The sequence below is a fragment of the Elgaria multicarinata genome, chromosome 1 (assembly GCF_023053635.1).
Source record: "Elgaria multicarinata webbii isolate HBS135686 ecotype San Diego chromosome 1, rElgMul1.1.pri, whole genome shotgun sequence".
Classification (NCBI taxonomy): Eukaryota; Metazoa; Chordata; class Lepidosauria; order Squamata; family Anguidae; genus Elgaria; species Elgaria multicarinata.
In genome coordinates, this window is record NC_086171.1 from 103,663,626 (window position 1) to 103,684,664 (window position 21,039).

The window sequence follows — 21,039 nt, forward strand, 5'->3', positions numbered from 1 at the left end:
TACAACCACCATTCCACCAATAAGAAAAAGCAACACAACCACAGCAACTTAAAACTGTCCAGGGCAGTGCATACGTCTTGTAAAAATACCCAAATGAAAAGACACCCCCCCCACACACACACGCCTCCAAAATGTCATAGCCATATTTTTTGGAATCCAAGTTTTATTGGACAGATTAGGAACCCGGGCAGAACCTTAAAATAAAGGATAGCCCTGGAACAAAAGCAACATCTAGCCAACCCTACCAGTTAAGCCCTAAACAATTTAGGGCCTGGATAACTGAAAGACTGCCTCCTCCCATATGAATCTGCCCATACATTGAGATCATTTTTGGAGATCCTGTTATATGGTCCACCAACAAAAGTGGTTTGATTGGTGGACCTTGAGGCATGGTCTTTTCGGTGTCAGCACCTTGGTGTCTTGAATTCCTTCCCAAAGGACATGAGACTAGCTCCAGCCTTTAATGGTATTTAGGGGATCAGTGATAACATTCTTACTCTGCTTGACTTTTTAATGTATTATTGAAGGTTTTAATTCTGCTCTTTTATTTTAAAGCTTTAGTTTTTGTTGTTTGGTAGTGTTTTGGTTTATTCTGCTATATAAACAACTTGGGGGGGGGGGCTGTTAGAGCCAAAACATGGTACAAAAATGTTTTTACAAATAAGTAAAATAAATAATGCCATCTTCCAAAACTCCTTTCTTAGGTTTTCTCCCCTCCCTGTCTTCTCTGCTTCCCTTAGTCTGCTCCTTTCTCTTGTTCCTGAGTAGTCTATATCTCCTTCCTAGGGGTGCATGAGAATTTAGTTTTTCTTCTTCGTGGTCTCTGTGCATCACACATATGGGCTCTGCGCCTGCGCGGGGCCAGGTTCGGAAACTTCTATAGCTGAAATTCTTTTAGGCGGGAACCCCTCCCCCACCGTCCACTGAGCATGCTCAGGGGTTCCCGCCTAATCCCTTCAGTTCTCTTCAACCACTTGTAGGGTCAACAGCGTTTGGAGACTTCTCTGTTTGGTATCGTTTTTTTACCTAGCTGAATAATACTATTTTTCATCCTTTTTCTTACCTCTACAGTTTTCTAATCTTTTCCTATCTAGTTATATAAAAATAAAAAATAATAATAAAAATTTTTACTTGTTGTTCGTTACCTCAGCCTTTGTGCTTATGGCACTACAAGGCCTATTCAAAAAGTGCTCCGGTTGTGGCCAGAAGATATCCCAAACCGACGGACATTCCCGGTGTTTGCTGTGCTTGGGGGAGATGCATGTCGTCGAGTCCTGTTGTTTTTGCCTGAAATTCTCGAGGCAAACCAGGAAGAACCGATCTGATCGCCTTCGGGCGTTACTTTGGGAAAAGGCGTTGGAGGCAGTGGAGAAACCGAGTACGTGTCAACGCTCCAAATCTCCCAATACAATGGAGTCTGTGCCCCAACCTCCTCCATCATGGAGTGATGCCTTATCGGTTCCCCCCTCCTCCTCTCTTTCCGCCTCGTCAAAAGCGGCCAGGAAAATCTCTGAGATAGCGAGAGAGCATGTTGGGTCCGAAGAACCCCAACGGAAGAAAAGCAAACTAAAATCAAAGGAGAGAAAGAAAAAATCGACAAAGTCAAACCTGTCGATACCGAGGACTCCAGTACCGACGACTTCGGTACCGAAGCGCCCTATGGCACCGAGAAGCCCGATATCGAGGCTTTCCCTACAGAAAACGCCTCCAATATCGGCAAGTCCGATACCGACACTCTCGGTACCGAGAGCCTTCTCAATACCGAGACGGGCGACTCCGTCTTCACCACCGGCCTTGACGCCGCCACGAACAGAGCAAATAATAGCTTCCCCGGTACCGTCCTTCAATATCATCACGATACCGGCTGAGGAGACAAGTTTAAGGGCATCAATCTCGGAAGGAGAAATTAGAGGCTCCTCACTAGATCCGACATTGGTGGAAGAGGGTCCTACCTCTCCTCGATACTGCCAAAGCCAACAACCACCTATCAGTACCGATGGACATCGGTACCGACAAGGACATGAATCACGACCGAGATTCGATACCGACACATATCGGTCCGTTCAAAGCTCTAAATGCGAGTGCGAGCACATGTCCATCGAAAATATTCTCAGCGAGATTACCTAGGGCAGAACCATCCCTGAACTCAAAAACAATGGCTGTGTATAGTATAGAGGATATGGTTGGTGTAGCTTGGTGGCTGAGACTGAGCTACAAATCAGGATGTCCCCAGTTCAGGCTTAATGCTAAGTGTTAAGAGGGGGGAGACACAAAAGAAAAAAACACCCTTAAAGTCTTGATGTAGTGTCCGTAAGGTCTGCCACTAGACTCTGGCAAGATGGAGATTGCAGATTGTATTAAATTAGTCTTTGCTAGGTGCTGCAGGTCTCAGGTTACACCTAGGATTCTGTGAAAAAGAAACAATGGCTAGCAGCCATTTTGGAAACAAAGTCCAGCAGTTGCCCAGATCTGTGTCTACCCTTAAGCAAAACACACGGGAACCTGGAAAACTGCTGGTTTGCGTTGTAGGCACCTGGAGCCTCTCACAGAAACCTTACCCCTGCCATTCATGGTTGAGTTTAAAGGGAAGGAAGCAGGACTTGTGGGTAGGTAGGGTGGGAAGGCATTTAGGTTTTATCATACTCCTAATGAAGAGCAGAGTTTCAAAATATTGAAACTGGGCTTAGGGGGGAATCCTTCTATTTTTGGGTGATAGTGATGATGAGGACAAAGATTATAGCTTGTGTTACCTGAGCCCAGTTCCGAATCAAGCCTAGAGAATCAAGCCTCCATAGCACAGCAGCTTCTGAAGGTGGAGCAGGAAGTACAAACCATGTTTTTTTAATCCAGATATCTCATCAAACTTAAAAGGCGGAGGTAGCTTCCAATTTGTAATTGTTTGCCTGGCTGGCTTTGTACACTCCGCTTCCCAAGAGACTTGTCTTGAGGCTTTCTTTTGGATTTCCCTTGTGAGGAATAGCTGCTATTCCAAGTTCGGCTGGGGGTGGGTAGGAGGGGGGGAATCTGAGGGCATGAAGGCGGTTGCATAATAAGCAAAAGAACAGAAGCTTATCACAAATCTTCACTGAGGGGGGAAAGGAAAGACACGCACTGTGACTAGAAGGAGAGAAACAGTCCAGGGAAGAAGAGGTTATGTTATCCAGTGAATCGGAAGGAAGAAAAGAGGAATGTCCGAGCTTTGAAAAAGTGCAGAAGCTGCAGGACAGAGTGGTGCTGGTGGTGGAGAGCATATGCTCACTTTGCCTTTAGCTCGAGGTTAATTGTAGCACCAGGCAGAGAGATATTCTTATCTTCCCCCCCCCCACGTGGTACTCGTGCCTGTTCTCTGCAGCTCTGGATGGGCAGGTGGGAATCAAACTGGAATTCTTTAAAATGGTTTAAATTTGATATTCTGTTCTCTGCAGTGATGTTACCGTGCCTTTAAAGCAGTTCATCAGAAGCAAAAGACTGGAATGTGGGGGAGGATATATTACATATTCAAAAGTAGAATCTTTTGTAGTGTGCATAGAAATTATGTGTTCTCTCTCTCTCTCTCTCTCTCTCTCTGTGTGTGTGTGTGTGTGTGTGTGTGTGTTTTAAATTAAGACAGAAAGGGAATGCTCTTTTGTTCCCAGACTGCCTCCTAAAGCTCCAGTTCAAAACCTGAGGACAAGTAGAGGAAATAGCTAATGCATTTGTCTGTGTTTCGGCTACTTTTTGGGAGTTGTGTTCTTCCCCAAGTTGCAGAAGAAGTGCAGCGATGGGAGATGGAATAGAGAACTCTGCTTGATTCAGTTTTATGTGAAAACTTTTTGACATGGGGTTTGCCTTTCTTGTTACAAGATGCCTTATGTTCCTTCTTTAGATGCTTAGTCCTTTGTTCAGATTTGATGAGTTGGAGTGATGGCTTAGAAATGCATTGTGTTGTCCAGCAGCAGTTTAAAGTGACTTGCTTTTTCATTAGCTGAGCTCATGTTTTGGCTGCCTGAAGCCGCCTCCTGCTCTTACATGCACACACCCCTTTTGGGAGAGGAAAATGAAAAGTCCGTCCCTATTAGTTTGCCTCTGCTCACACACAGGGATTCCAGCGCACTCCCATGCAGTGGAAGAGAATGGGAGCAAGAGAAAGGGCAGCTATTGTTTAACTGTCCCAAACCAAGGAACTGAATAAGGACGCTTGGCCTCAGTTTTTGTGCTGACTTTTCTGCATTCCAAACCGTCTGAGGTGGAGCGGCTGCTGAAAGTGGTGTTGTTAAACTGGGGCTGGCATGCTGGCAGGACCATGATTGAGGCACTGGCAAGAACACAGCATGCAGGTTTCAGGTAAGGTCCCCTTTAATAAATACTGCGGTTGTGTATGCCGGGAAGGGTGCAACCCAGGAAGAGCGGGGCTGTGTTCTGCAAACTTGAGTAAGAAGCTGGTGAAAAGTGTTCTGTTCCGTTTCACGTTTGACAAATAAGTGCTTTGTTATATCATCTGCCATATCAAACAGCTATTTCTCTTTAGCTCTTTCTTATCCTAAGGGAATGGGTAAGAGACGATTTGTTTGGCTGCCTTTCTGCTTTGCAGAATTTCAGGGTGTTTTGATACGCCAGTGGAATCTCAGGGGAAAGACGAAGCAGGGAAGGTGCCCCTTTATTGTGCTGAATCAATTATACAATCTTCAAGTTTCGTAGACATGGGAAGTTCCTGGAAAATCTCAGTTATTAAAAAGCTTTGCCTTCGCAGTAACATAAACTGGTCCACCAGAACATACTACCTTATTTCCTATGGATGTGTTTGTTGCTGATACTATCTCTTCAGTGCTCTAAAGTTGTTTTCCCAAGTGACCTAGCACAATCCGATGCATGTCGATTCACAAGGAAGTCTTGCTGGGTTCAGTGGGCCTTACTCCCCACAAGTGTGTAGGGTTGCAGCCTTATACCATTTTATACGTTTATACAGTGTAGGTTTACTATGGAAACAACTCTTTTCTTCTTTCCATACCTCATTTAATACCACATGAGTGTTCCCCCCCCCCAAAAAAAATAGCACAAGTAACTGCATACTTTAATTATTCTATGCTTTTAAGATAATAATAATTTATTTCTTACCCACCTTTCCAATTGGATCGAGGCGGGGAACAACAGCAAGCATAAAATACATAAAATACTGATTAAAAACATAGTATACACTGTTAAAAAAAATCCTAAAAGCATACTAAAAGTATCCTAAAATTCTACTGGATACTATTTTTAAACCAAAGACCAATACAGACTGGAATTTAAGGATAAAATGTTCACCTTTTTTGTGCAAACACTTGTAGCCGTATTTAAAAAGGCAACCAGCAGCTGGCATGATTCACTTTTTAATCAGTGACAAATTGTACCAGGCGAAGCTTCCTGCTCTTCTGTAAAAGTTTTTAAAAAATGAAAGCTGCCCTGGGAAACTGACAGGTTGTTTATAGAAACCAAAAAGTTTGTATTTGTCAGTTAAGGGCTGTGACTTGGCAAAATGCATCATAGTGCTCCCTTATCAGAGATATCAGGATTTTATTTTGTTTGTTTTGATCTCGAGAGAGCATTCGGATTTCTAGATCAAGGTGTGCTTGGAAGGTAACAGCAAAATGGCTGCTCATGTTGTATGTTGAAATTGCAGCTACTTTCTGAAACAAGCTCCAATGTTTCCAGAGTGTAAAACGTCAATGCAAGACCCCTTCCTAACTGTGGGAAAGGAAGAAATCTTAAGGGGGAGAAAGCCACCTCATACAAAGCTTGCCCTGCATTAAAGTCCTAATAACTATCATGGGAAGTACCCCATCTTAATAAAGCCCTTAATTGGTTCTCTCCAGTCATGATGGTGATGTTTTTGTTATGATTATACATACACTACCTTTCTGTCTGCTCCTATATCCAGAAAAAACCTTTTCATCTTCACATTAAAAATTTCTATGGCCTTGCCCCCTTCCCCAATTATCTTTCTGTTTCCATTTTCCAAAATATCCCTGCTGGTGATCTCTGCTCCTCTTTTCCATCACTGTCAGCCATCCGGCCTCTTGCTCTGTCCTTTTCCCCTTGCTGCCCCTTATGCTTGGGACTCCCTCCTGGAACACTCACATGACGTACCTCATTTTCATTTCTCAAATTCTGCCTTAAAAGCCACCTTTTTATAATAGTCTTTTTGCCAAGCTCCCTAATCATCATCCAACTATTGAAATGAAGCTTAGTAAATGCAACTGAACTGAATGCACATTTCTCCTTGTTTACCCCAACTTCTGCCTTCCTCCCTCTACCTCTGTAGCTTCGTTAGTGTCAAAGTTTAAATTGTACACTCCTCAGGGTGGGGAGCTGTCTTTTTTGTCTGTTACTTTTGAAAGCACAATATACATTGCTGGCACAATATAAACACAAATAATCATTTAATGTCTCCCATCCCTCTGGCAAAACATCTGTTCCTGCTGCACAGCTTCCCAACACATATCTATTAAAATCAAAGGACAGTTGACTCATACTATGTATTAGCATCGGTGGATGTGGTTACTAAGGTTGAGAGCTGCCTAATCAGTATAATAATTACCCTCACTGGTTGCCAAATGTAGGCCTTCTATTAGCCTTTCTAGCTACAAATGTGTTGCTGATAGGTTGGGAATTAGATTGGACAGGACACCATCACTTCTATCTGTCTACCATAGACCAGGGGTACTCCATGCAGGGGAAACCAGACTGAGCCTTCTCCAAGGTAGTTAAGTTGATGTGAAAATAGAGAGCTTAACTCTCTTATGGGCATCAAAGGAGAAGGAAGGAAGGGCCATGGGGCTTTCTTTGAGAAGAACAAGGGAGGGGCATTTGGGAAACACATGGAGTCCCTTTCTCCTCCAACGCAACCAATCATTATGTTCCATGGTTGAACATCCTATGTCAAGCTACCAAGGCTACTAACTGTGAAGGGGAAAGCGCAGTGTGTCAGTCCTCCTCTGCCTCTGAATCACTCAAGACACATATGAAGCCCAGCACATGTCTTCTCTAGCAACTGCTCCCACCTTCTTAGTGAAGCTTACCTCATAATATATTATGTAGCTTACTGGAACACAATACACTCTGTGGTCTAGAAAAATGGTCAAACCAGAGATGCAGAATGGAGGAAAGGGCTTTGACTTGAGGGATTTATAATCTAGAACTAGACACAAAGGAGACGGGGTTAAACAGGGAATGAATATGAACTTATTTCAGTTGCGTGTAATGAAAATAAGGCAAAATGAAAGCAAAGAATTGGAGCATTATCTCAGTAAGCCATACAATGACCGGGTTAACATCATGGCTTGTACTAGGGTTTCAAGGTGGGTTGTAAAACATCCCAGCCAGCCACCCTCACCAGGCTTGGCCATCATGACAACTTGCGCCCAGCGAGGGTAATTATGCTGATTAGGCAGTTCATGACTGGCACACCTGGGGAGGGAAAATAAGCCACCGTGGCTTATTTTCCCTCTATGATCGTGCAAACCCACCCAATAACTCTATAAGGTAGGTTAGTAGTATTATCTTGATGTAGGGAGAATCGTTGTTTCCCTTAGGATGTTTAGTGGATTTGTGGCTGAGGTGAGATTTGAAACCAAGGCTTAACAGCTGACAGCCACTATGCTATGCCAGCTTTGTGTGATTTTTTTTTTTAAAAAAAAATCCTTGATGGTTTAACTTGTCTTCCTGGTTAATTCTGTAATCAAGTGCCCTCTGTGTTCTAGACCAGAGTTAAGAGTTTTGAAATGCAGCTAGTAGAGAAATAGGATATAATCCCTTTATCAGTGTGTAAAATAAACAGGTCACACGTCTAACTAAAGAAAGCAAAAAGGAAGCAAGTGGTCTTTGTGAGAACTTTGCAATTTTCTGAACTACAGACTTAAAATTTTTTTTTACTCTTTATACAGAATATTTGTACGGATCTAAAGCATGAACAATTAAAGCTATTTAAGAATGTTAATCGCCAAATTTTGTAACATTTTATGCATGCAATTAGAGTGACAAGATATGAAAGAGACCATTTCATAATATTTGCATAAAAAAGAGAATTTTGGCGGGTGCAGTTTGTCATGTAGGATTGAGAAAAGCTACACCTCTTGAAATTTCCTGTTCTGCACATCAGAATCCCATCCGTTTTTGTAAGTGGTTAACTTATGTATAATGTTTGCATATTAGCTGTTTAAAATATGTTAATTCAATTTTTTTTAGTGTTCCTTAAAACAGTTTAAACCACTTATATTTATATCTATCTATCTATCTATCTATATCTTATATATCTATATATAGATATATAGATATAGATTTATTTATTTATTTATTTAGGCAATATTAGAGTGAATCCAGGTACAGAGTAATAATGGCTATGTAGCCAAGAGGTTGGTATCATCATGTTCAGATGAACCCCAAGAGTTGCAGAATTAGGAAAAATATATAATTAGGTTAAAAATAATAATTAAGCTCCTCCCCCTGAAATAGTCCAGTGAGGACTGAGCATTCTCAGTGGCCACAGAATGCCTGGTGGGGGCAGGGGGGGGGATCGTGGAAACCCAGAGAAAGGAGAATGGAATGGAATATCCAGGGAGAGAACACAACTGACTAGCTAGAACACTGTTGTACACACTGCATTTTTTGTTACAGTAATTATATATTAAACTCTGTGTAAAATAAATCGGTGGGACTTTTTTTAACCTTTCATGGGTTAGGACATATTTCTGTTGCCAGTCAGTGTTTGATTTAGTCTTGTGGCTTCTTGGTAGATGCTGTCTACTATGGATGCACAAGTACTGTAGGGGCGTGAAAAAGCTCCCTCAGCAGGCAACATAATGGTAACCTCTGTTGTTTCAAACAACATATGGGTGGGGATTCTTTTCACAGTTTAACAATGCAGGTCCTTCATTAGCCATGGGTGTTTCTGTTATGATGTAAGGGCACTCCTCTTCCCCCCCCCCTTCTCCTTTTCCTCCTCAACTTGTTTCATGCTAAACAAACTGCTTGAAAGAGTAGTTTTCATGATGTGGGCACCTACTCAAAAAGAAGTGAAACTAACCAACTCATGTAACACACAGTAAAATATTAATTTATCTCTTTTACAATCCAAAGTTGATGAATTACATGCTTAAAATCCTTAAAAGCTATGGTAAGCCTCAGCTCTGGATGAAATCTCTCAAACACTTCTGGGTTGTGGCTGGTTTAAAACTTCCTACCTGGTAGATCCAACTTCTGATCCCTTAAAAAAGTACTTGCCAGTAATTTTTGGTATCATAGTATTCCAAGTACCATTTCTGTAACTTCTCAGAAATCCCAGGAAAGGTGTGTTTGACAAGTGGGGTGGGTGAATGAGGGAATGGGATTGCTTGGTTCACTACATGGTTGGAGGCTACAAAGTTCTGTCGCTCCACACAATTAAAATAACCTTTGTAGGGAGAGGCAATCTGATTCTGCCCTTCAGTTTTTTTTGCCCTTCAATAGTGCTGGTGTTCTTTAATAGCTGATGGTACTAAAAAAAAACTTTAACTCCACCCATCATTTCTATCTGTAAGAATATTTGTAAGTAAATGTAAATAAGGCAAAAATGCCCATCTTATTCACATGTCATTGAATAAGTATGCCTGATCAAGATGCACAACTGTGCCCAGATATTTTGTAAAGTTTCAGTCAAGATCGTTTCACACACTATGCTACGGCAAAACCAGGTGTGCTGCCAAATATACACTCAAGAAGGTCTGCAGCCAATCATGGGTCCCTGATTAGTGCATCTGCATGCTACGCTAGTCAGCCCATAAGTATTTTGGAGTCAAAAGAAAATATTTCTCCCTCCAATCTTTATCAAGTGTTCCCTCACACTAACCTGAATGGATTCCGTCACTTTATTATTCCCATGTTCACATCCGGAAATGGCAAGCCAGGTAAAATATCTTGTCTAAGGCCATAGGGTGAGTCCATGGAAGCATTCTCTGGTCAAAGGTCAATGCAAAAATCCCCATTAACTTACTCAATAAATAATTAAAACAAATAGAACAGCTCAGAAGAGAATTAACCCTATCTTTTAACACAGTCTGTATTGGAATTTGGAACAACTGTTTCCATCCTTTCAAACACACATTTATTGACAAGATGGATTAGTCTTGCCAAATGTAGCATTCTCTGTACACAAAGGCATGTTGGATAGCAACACTGGAACAACCCTGGAAAATCAGGAGTAGTCAACTCACATTAATATTTTTGGGATGAAAATGGAAGTGGATTAATTTGATACTGATGTTATCAGGACAGTAGGATTAGGAATTTTGAAAAGTGAGTGCTGTCTTAATGCTATGTGTGTGATGATGCTTCATGGGTAGCAAAATTGTGATTGATTGCATTAAGGCAGAAAAGGCATTTGCAGTTAATTTTCTTTTTGAGGTGCTCTGCTTTAGGGTACTAATAATGATACAGACTGTGCCTAACTGATCATTGCAGCTGGGCCTGTCGCAGTACAGCAGAGGAGGAGCTTAGCATTCAGCTGATTCCAACAATCCTGTGATTTCCCTACCATCTGAAAAGAGCAGGCAAGGACAAGAGGGGTGGGACTGGGTTGATGACTGACATAACATATTCCACCCTTAATTCTGAAAGCACTTTGTTCATTAAGCCAGCTAGTTCAGCTTGTTATGGGTATATTAACCAACATCAGGTCTGTAGAGGAGGAAAGGGGAATGGTGCTTTAAAAAATAACTCATCCATTTCTAGAAATATGTTGAGGAGCTGAAGGGCAACAGCCTTTTCAGATGCTCTGAAAGCGAATGTAAATGTAATTCTACATGTACACCAAACTCCAGTTGGTGGATTGCACCAGACTTTGGTTGGTGGATCTCGGGGCTAGGATGCGATGAGGCATTCTGAGCTCTGGCTGTCCATTTTGTTACTGTGGAGTGGGACAAAGCAGACAGCTTCCAGTACAAGAAATGCATCATTTTTCTTTAGCATTTAATTATCTTTAGACATTTTAATAGGAATGACTTCAGTGGTGTCCCAATATTGATTGTGCATATTGCCATGAAAGGAGTCATTGACTACAGCAAGGCTAGTCAATGAAGACCCCTTGGATTGGTTTGAGTGAGATCCATGTCTCCGCCTCTTGTGATTCTTTAAGGCATAGAATGCTAATGCACTTTGATTTATAATATTAGCACTCCTGCGTTTTGTGCAAATGTAGCGTCTCTCCATGGCTGTCAGAGCTCCAGTGTTTGCATGCATTATGAATGATCATTTTACTAGATTGCTTTATAAAATGCTCCTACTTAACTTCTGTGAAGTTTTGCTTATCAAGAATGTGACTTCTAAACCCATAGGGTAGCAAAATATGTATAAATGTAAAGAAGGAAGGAAAGGAACCTCTTGTGCAAGCACGGAGTCATTACTGACTCTTGGAGGGACGCCAGCTTTCACTGACGTTTTCTTGGCAGGCCTTATAGCGGGGTGGTTTGCCGTTGCCTTCCCCGGCCGTTATTCCCTTTCCCCCAGCTAACTGGGTACTCATTTTACCGACCTCGGGAGGATGGAAGGCTGAGTTGACCCGAGCCAGCTGCCTGAAATCAGCTTCCGCTGGGATCGAACTCAGGCTGTGGGGAGAGTTTCAGCTGCAGAAACTGCTGCTTTACCGCTCTGCACCACACGAGCCTCATGTATAAATGTAACAAGTTGTATATTTATGTTTTGATATAAGAGGTCTCTGTATTTATTTCAAAGACTTGTCCTAGATTTTTCTAGTAAATTTGGTTTCAAATAGAGTGGCGTTTTAAAATTTGGGAGAAAGGGCATATACAAGTCAGATGGTTTAAAGAGACATTTTGAATTTTATTCTTTCACCTGTCTCAAATGATTTTCCATGATACATGCAAATTGTCAAGAGTCTCTCTGTAAAGAAATCCTGGATTATAAAGCTATTTCCCCTAGACTACTTTCACAACCGTTTATGACTCAAGAAAGGCCATTCGCATTTCAGGTTTTGCATAATTTATTTATGAATAGAAGAAGCTGTTGCACGTGTTATCGAATGCTGGCCAACATTTTGCATATTCGATCCCTGACCGGTGGCTCTCATGTCATCTGAATTCAGCTACTGTGGGTTATGTGATGGCTAAATAACCCTTGCATAATCCATGATTTGATCTAGGTCTTTGAAGATTGTTTAACCATTGCATAACCCACCGTGGCCGGATTCAGATGACATGACAACCCCCAGTTGAGGGTTGAATATGCAAAATGTTGGACAACACTCACTGAGTCTCACAGTGGCTTAAACAACCCACAGTGGGCTATTTTGATTGTGCGAACCTGAGCATCCCTTTGTAAGAGTGAGGCCCAGTTTGAAGAACAGACTGAATTGGGAAGTTTATTAATATATTATTATTATTATTATTATTTATTTATATAGCACCATCAATGTACATGGTGCTGTATATGGCATTTCTTCTAACATACTAACAAAAGGAAAAGGATTAAGCTACTATCCTGACAAGGACAAAAATGGAATCAACATCTTTAAAATGAAGCCAAAGAAATTACTACTTGAAAAAACTGGAAATTAGCTTACCAAATGAAGAAGTAACTGCCCTTTGCTAAAATGTATGCATAATAATTTTCTTGTTTGGCCAAAGTGGTCAACCATATGTGTGTAAGGTACTCTTGCAAATATATATTACATATACTCAAAAATGACTAGCCCGCAAAAATGTGAAATTCATGCAGTTTACATTTTAAGGTGAATTTACCTAATTCCCACTTGCTGAATCAATATCCAAACTAAAATATGGTGAATACCTTGATATTTAGTTTCCTAAATTTTGTGATGCAATTCTCCAATCATAAAAGTGTACAAAAATGAATATATTTTTGCCGGCGAGATCACATTACGCCAGTCCTTTTACAACTTCATTGGCTGCCAGTCCAGGTCCGGGCCCAATTCAAAGTGCTGGTATTGACATTTAAAGCCCTAAACGGTTTGGGGCCAGGTTATCTGAAGGAACGCCTCCTCCCATATGTACCTACCCGGACCTTAAGATCATCTTCAGGGGCCCTTCTCTGTGAGCCCCTGCCAAAGGAAGTGAGGCAGGTGGCTACTAGGAGGAGGGCTTTCTCCGCTGTGGCCCCCCGGCTGTGGAATGAGTTCCCCAGAGAGGTCCTTCTGGCGCCTACACTGTACTCTTTTCGTCGCCAGCTGAAGACCTTTTTATTTACTCAGTATTTTAACACTTAATTTTAACTTAAATTTAAATTTTACTGTTTTAACTTTGTATTTTAATCTTATATCAGCTTTGCTGTGTGGTTTTATCCTGGTTGCGCTTTTTATACTGTATTTCGTAATTGTGTTTTAACCTGTTGGGTGTTTTATTGTGGTTTTAATTTTTGTGAACCGCCCAGAGAGCTTCGGCTATTGGGCGGTATAAAAATGTAATAAATAAATAAATAAATAAATAAATATATTAGGGGAAATAAAAATGCATTGTATTGGTGAATATTGGTTGGGAAATATGTATATTAGAAGAAATGCATGAAAATGTATATAAATTGTGCAGGTATGTTTTTTAATTCATAAACTGATGCAGAAACAAATGAAATGAACTTAACATTGGAAAAATGAAAATCGGACAACAACAGAAATTGACAGAACTTACTTGCAGTTTGTCTTTTCATGAGTGCAGCTCCCAAGGAAAGGGCCCTTGCTTTTGACCTGCCCATCTTCTGTGTGGTGTCAAGGTTTGTCTTTTTTTATATAGAAAAAGCATTCTGTCATGCGCGTGCCCACGTTCATTGAAGTGGTACAGCACGGGCACAGGGTTACCACCTGAGAACGTGGCCATAATCTGCTCTATCAGAATTAGAAAAACACTCGCTGGTTGTACATTTTGTTCCTACACACATTTCTTACATAAGTGCAGCTATGTATTTGTTCTCTTCCCATCTTCTCTCTCTCTAAGAAAAATAAATAAATCAAAGGTTGCCTTAACACCTTACTAACATGCATTGCATTGCCAGAATTTTAGAGGGTTGCCAGGGACCCTGGGGCTTAAGCCCCACAACCAGAACAGATGTGATGTGGAAGATCTCTGGTTGGATCTCCCAATGTTTTACTTTTATAATGTCGAGGGCCTTTGATTTTGGTTAGAGCAATGACATTAAATGTTTGGCCGTTTTCCTGATCTAAATACCTCCCCCTTCCAATTACATGTACCTGCATGGTAACTGTATTTTTACCCAGTGGGGCTAATAACTTGTGAAGTTAGATTGCGAAAAAAGTTTAGTGGAGGGCTGCTCTGGTCAAAATCAGAATTCACTGCGCCTGCATTACAGTTAAAACAGCAACAACACTGTTTGGGTATCCGATTCCCAGTGTCCTATGCCATATCTGGTTGTGGTTCTCAGAGTCTCTCAGTTGGGAACTAGCCTAGTAAGATCATTGGATCTATATATGAGCAGGCCTCAGTGTCCTCCTCTGGCTCTGAAGATACAAGTGACATGCAACTTTGACTCCTGTGATTGGCAGTCAGTCAGACTGGCAGGTCTGGTTTGAATACTAAGAACCTGGCCTTCGTCCCTCCCTTGTAAAGAACATGTGCACTATACCGAAACTATTCATTTCCCCTTCAGTCTTGTATTAAAGATTTCTCCTGAAAGAGCGACGAAGTACCTTTCAATTAACCATACCAACTTTGTCAGAAAATCTGTAGAAAAATCTGTTTAATAAACAAACTACTGGAACTGATTACAATAAGGCTTGTGCTTCTTTAAGGGGAAACAAACTGCCTTGAAACCAGTGCAGTTCACATACTGGGAAAAAACAAAGTAAGCTGTATCTCCCTCTTTAAAACTTTTAGAAAGCTGGGAAGAATTGGAGGGGTTCTGAGTTTTATACTGTCTAGTAGCTCTCAATTCATCCTTAGTTAAGACAGAGTTAGTTGATCACCAAGTTGTCTAATTAAAGTGGCTGGATTTTTAATCTAGTTGCTGGCCACATAATGAATTCAGTATTTCTCTGAGGAGGAGGGAGAAAAATAATTAGGATAGTACTGGTCAGGATACTAGAAAAACTCGGGGCAGGGAGATATTCTTTGTGTCATCACTGTCAAAACTTAAGCAAGTGAGCCGCTAACTAAGCTTCAGTTCTGCTGTGGCATTTTCTTTTCAACACTGTGGCCCCCATTCTCTCATTAACAGTGGCGTTCGCATAATATCTGCTAGTCTGAGACTTTATGAAAATATCTGCCCCCTACGCTAATGTTACGGGCAACAGGATGCCGAAGTAATTGGAATTTTCCCCTGCTGGGAATTGATGCCATACGCCTTTCTCTGCTAGCTTGAATGTAATTCTTTGCTTTGCTGACCCTCAGGTTTTTTAATTCCCTGCCACTAAATTGGTATGTTTGCCTTTCTTCCCTTTTTTTGTTGCCAAAAAGCAGTCTGTAATTGGGGCTGATGGTAGCACAGCATCCACTGAAATGGTGTGGTTTTTTTTTAATGTAAATTTGCTTTAAAATAGTAAACAGGGATCCTGCTCCTTTAAAGAGAGCATTATTTTTTCTCTCTCTCAGAGCATCAGTCTGGTCCCTGGGGACAAAGGCGTTTTTTGATTTGTGAGGCCCAGGCGTCCCTCATTTGTCAGGGCTCGTCCTTGTTTTCATTTGTACAAACCTGCGAAATGACCCTTTAGGTCATATAAAATATATCTTCCGAACCTCCCTCCCTCCCTCCCCCCTCCTGTGCCGCAAAGGGGCATAGTAAGCACCCCTTGCACAGCTGCAGGACAAGCGCACACTCACTAGACAGGGCAGCCTTGTAATGCTCCCTCCTTTTGTCAATTAAACGGACTCTCTTTCTGTAGCTATGGCTCCTTTGATTCCTGCTAACAAGACTCATTTCTCCTGACCCTTCTTTTCTTTGTCCTCCCCAAAGGGTGGGGGAGAGCCCTATTAACTGAGGAGGCCGAAGTCGAGCCGGGCTTGCGTTGGCTGCTTCTCATTCTGAGGAAGAGGAGCTGTTCTAATATCCTTAATGCTGCTGTTGGCAGTCAGAAACAGATTCCATTATTGTCGATCAATGCAGCCGCCATGCAGGGGGGAGGGGGAGAGGGAGAGGGAGGGGCTCTTCCTATTCACAGATTGATCAACCTGCCATTGCATGAGCAAATGCGTTGTAAGAGAGGCTGCGATGCTGTTGTAATAATAGCTGGAGCAGGAAAGGGACTGGTGGCGATGCAGGTCTCTCTGGTGGTTAACAGGGGTTTTAAACGCTCTTTTAGCTTTCTTTGGAAAACTGAATAACAAAGCTCTTGAAATTTTATTTTTCTTCCCTCCCCTTCCCTCAAAAGGAAGACAGTCCTATATTACACTTTATTGTGCTGCATGGCTTTCTGTTCTTTCCTGCATTGGGGCCAGTTTCTTTTGTCTTTCTGTGCCGTTACATTTTCAAATGCTATTTTATCATCTTAAGCTATAGGCCCCCCACTCCTTTCACATTATTTTTGCTCTTCCTGCCTGAACTGTGAAACTGTAGCTAAGTCTTCTCTCTTGCTCCTACCCATGTCCCCTTCATCAGAAAGGTCTGCCAGTTAGGGAGTTAGGAGCAAGGCCGGGTTGCCCATTATTTTTTCCATTCCATTTTGTTCAGTTGAGTCAATAGGCTAAGTACTGGACACCCAAGACCATCTGCACTTTCCCACTCTCCCTTCCCTGTTTCGTTCGGCCATTGTCTTCTGTATGGAAAAGTTTTCTGGCTGGAGAATGAGTCTCCTTTCTCCTGGAGATGCGGCCGAGTGGCTGGATAGCAGCACAGAAGATGAGCGAAGCCTCCTGTCATTTCTTGGTACGGTAGGCTCAGAATACTTCTTCTTTCAACATTTTATTAACGGCAGAGACTTCTTTAGATGGGTTTTATTTTTCATTTGGGAATAGTCAGAGGAATGCATTTAATCACATTCTGTAAAAAGGTGTAAGTTCTAAAGTTTGGCTTCAACTTAAAATATATCTCTATTAAATAGATAAAAATTGAAGTGATAGGTATGTAGCACAGACTTTTAACTATGTAATCACTGTTTAGTCTGCTGCTGTCCAGATCTGTTGGCCTGCTAGAATCTAACTTGAACTCGCTCACCTGGGAAAAGACAGTTTTAGGTGATGTATCACATCTTTTTAATAAACTTTAAGCTAATTTAAAAGTCGAAAATGATTCACCCTAAGTTTTGTGTTTTGAAACATAAGATTTACCTTGCTGGATCAGACTCTTATCCATCTAGTCCAGCAATTTCTTTCTAATAACGTCCAGCCAGATATTTCTAGGTACTCACAAGTAGGGCATGTTGATGACTTTCTCCTATGATACCTCACCAGTTTCTGGTGTCCAGAGGTATTCTGCTGTGTGAGGTTCCATTTAGTTATCATGGCTGATTGCCATGGGACGGCCTAAACTTCATTACTTTGTGTAACCCTTTGAAAATCCATCAGAACTTCCTTCTGTGGCTCGCATTTTCACTCGTGTGTGTGTGTGTGTGTGTGTGTGTGATGAATTTTATCACAAATTTTGGGTTGAACTACCATGTAAGTCTTCCAGATGAATACCAGTGACATGTTTAACAGAACTGTTGCTTGTAGTGTAACCTGCAGCAGTGATTGGAGTTGTCATCCATGTAACATAGTTGGGTACCTACCCAGAAATACTCCTATGGCTGCAATATTACATCAGGAGTGGCCCCATGATCCTAAAAAAACATTACTTGCAAAATCACAATAAATATTAGGAACATTTCATTTGTTCTTCATCCCTTGGAGAGAGGCTCCATTTTCAAGCTTTTTACTAACATGTTCAGGCTCTTTAAAAGAGAATTTGATTTGAGCAAATATCCATGGGCCTTATAAAGGTCTCAGAATTGCCCAGTTCTTTACCCTGTTGTTGGCCATATTATAATTGCATGATGTCAGTTCAAAGCAGAGACTTTTTGGGTACTGAAACAAGGCATTTCTGAAGGTCAGCATATTTGATGCTCCATAATTGTAAGTTTGACTTCTGAAATATTAAGCTCTGGAAAATAAGTGTCTGACGTCTATTCTCATTTTATCTTCTTATAAAATGTTACCTCTTAGTCATTTATTACATGTTTATCCAGTCCTTTCTCCAAGGAGCTCAAGAGAGCCAGTGTGGTATGAGAGCCGGTGTGGTGTGGGGCTGAAGTGTTGTACTGGAAATTGGGAGATCCAGTTTCTAGACCCCCACTCAGCCATGGAAACCCACTGGGTGACTTTGGGCCAGTCACAGACTCTCAATGCAACCTACGTCACATGATTGTTGTTGTGAGGATAAAATGGGGAGGAGGAGGATTATGTACACCACCTTGTGTTCCTTGGAGAAAAAAGGTGGGATAATTAAGACAGTATATATGGATACCCCCCCCATTTGATCCTTACCAACAGCCCTATGAGGTAAATTAGGCTGAGAGTGGGTGTTACAGAAGCCGACCTTTTATGTGACATAGGAGGATGGGTTATAGCTCAGTACAGAAGCCCCATTTCTAATTTAAAAGGATAATGGGTAACAGAGCTAAGAAAAACATCTGCCTAAGGTTTTGGAGGGTTGCCAGTAGTCAAGTAGAGAGTACTAGGCCGCATGGACTAATGGCCTGACTCAGTATAAGACACTTCCATATGCCCATATGTATATGAAGCCAATTTAGAGGAGGAGGGAAAGAGATGATGAGCTGGTATCGATACATTAAAAGGCTTCTATAGGAAATGCTTTGCCTGCCTTTCAACTTTGCCTTTAATTCACTTCTGCAGTCCACAAAGAGAGGAGAGCTGTCCAACTGCCTTGAACGCAGCTCTCCCTCTCTCCATGTACTGTATTAAGAGGCACCACAGTGTGGGAAGAAAGGGAAGTATCACTGTATTGCCTAGGCAGTGCAGGGACACTTTGCCTTCCTGCTGAATAACATTGGGACAGTGTCAGAGGGGTGGGGTGGGGGGAGACAAGGAAACTATAGCTGATGGATAAAGCTGTGAGGCTAGAGTGTGTATTTCAGTTTAGCTCTAGTAGCAAAAGATCTTATATTCAATTCCTGGTATCTCCAGTTAAAGGATTTTAGGTAGCAAGGGTGGAAAAGATGAACACTATCAGAGTAGAATGGACCAATGGTCTGACCTATTATAAATTACCTTCGTATATTTGCACAAGGTCAGACCAGTGAGATTCTTATTTGAGAGGGGATTTGAACTGGGGACTCCTCAATTTAAATCCCACACTTTTAGCCACTACATTTATTATCCTGATATCAATTCTTCTTTGCTGAAACAAGCAAGCTTTGTAAACTTTGGTTTGAACCTGCTTGCTTTCAAGAAACAGTAGTTAAGATTAAGCACGGTTTAGGTATAATACTAAATTGCAGCTTCCAATCACCCCGTGCCTGAGGAGAGGGAAGGGAGCACTTGAATATGAGGCTCACAGAGGCACATGCATGCCACAATAAACCATGTGATCCGAACAGGCCCAATCTGAAGTTGGCCTGCTTCACCATAGTTAATGATCCTGTTCAGACGACATGCTAAACTACAATGGTTAAGCATTTTGAGTGAAACATTATGGCTTAGCGTGTTGTGTAATGACTTAGCATGTCGTGTGAACCATTTCTAACCATGGTGGTTGCATAACCACGGTTTAAACATGCTCACTAACCATTTACTGCAAAAGGGTTAGCAGCCTAACCATGGCTTAGTGTGTTGTCTGAACAAGCCGAACATTAACCATAATTTATCCACACTTAGGCCTTAGCTAGACCTAAGGTTTATCCCGGGATTGTCCCAGGATCATCCCTGTTCATGTAAATGACACACAGGATATCCCGGGATCAGGCAGGGACCCCGGGACGATCCCGAGATAAACCTTAGGTCTAGCTAAGGCCTTTGTTGAGAACAGAAGTGATTTTTTTCTTGTCTTGACTGGGGAGCACACAAGCCTGAGGCTTGCCTAGGCTCATTTCCATAGTGGAAAGCTGTTTATTTTATTTAAATAAGGTTGAATGATCATCTTCAGCTTATCTCACCAATTCATTAGGCTATTGCTAATTGTAATTGAGTGTGATTCTTTGCCTCCTGCCTTCCCACTCACATCTTTGTTCACTCTGTCACTCTAGGGATGACTCAAACAGGTTTACTTTCCTTGATCCAGTATTACCATTTGGACACCAAAGAACCCTCCTTTAGACTGTACTAAAATACAAAAAACACACAATAATGTTCTGCAGAGAACTAATCTCCAAAGGAAGATTTGTGAATTATGTTAATTATAACTTGTTTTCAGATCAGCGGCACCCATAAAATAAAAAGCTGAGCTGTCATCTTCCTTATCAGGAACGTTATGTAAATAAGGAACTCTAATACATTTTTATAAATACTTTACATGTCTGAACTATTCTTTTCATTACTTCATGTTGTTTCATTTTAGGGCGTTCTTACAGCTCCTAATAGTTGGGCAGAAGGTTAAAATAGTTGTATTTCATATGGCAAATTGGGAAATCAGATGTTACAAATACTCTAGACAAGGCGTAAGCAAGCTAGTGTCCTCTTGATGTTGCAGACTACAACTCCCACAATCCCTGAGCATTGGCCATGCTGATTGAGGTTTATGGGAACTGTAGTCCCAAAACATTTGGAGGACACCAGGTTGTTGACCCGTTCGAGACACTGAGAGCAAAACTAGATGTGGCAATTGGAGATCCGTTATTGGATCTCCTGCTGCTTAACACTTCAATAGCAGTCCAATGGGAGATTCAATCTGGACCATGGCGCTGGGAGGCAGGTATACATATGCTTCCCCATGGAGCAAATAGTTGGTTCAGGGGCAATTTTCATCGTGACATTTTTATCAGGAAAATGGCACAGAGGAAAGGGTTTTCCTTTCCTAGCGCTGCATCGCCTTCTGTCACATGTAGCTGTGCCCTGAGAAATGTAAAAATCTTAATGGTTTCCTATACTTTGTGTCAGTCATATTTCTCCAGTTATTCACACGTACTATTTCTCTATTGAA

At 41.5% G+C, this 21,039-nt stretch overlaps 1 protein-coding gene across 9 annotated transcripts in view; it reads left to right on the top strand.

The window, feature by feature from the left end:
- Nucleotides 1-21,039, top strand: part of RASAL2 (RAS protein activator like 2) — a 254,018-nt gene that overhangs the window by 144,835 nt on the left and 88,144 nt on the right. The window contains exon 1 of one of the 9 annotated variants that reach the window (XM_063134299.1): nucleotides 4,111-4,323. The exons of the other annotated variants lie outside the window; for them this stretch is intronic. Coding sequence (XP_062990369.1) covers nucleotides 4,311-4,323 — 13 coding nt within the window. The 5' untranslated portion in view covers nucleotides 4,111-4,310. Of the gene's footprint in view, nucleotides 1-4,110; nucleotides 4,324-21,039 lie in introns of those variants that run through there. 9 annotated transcript variants of the gene reach the window in all.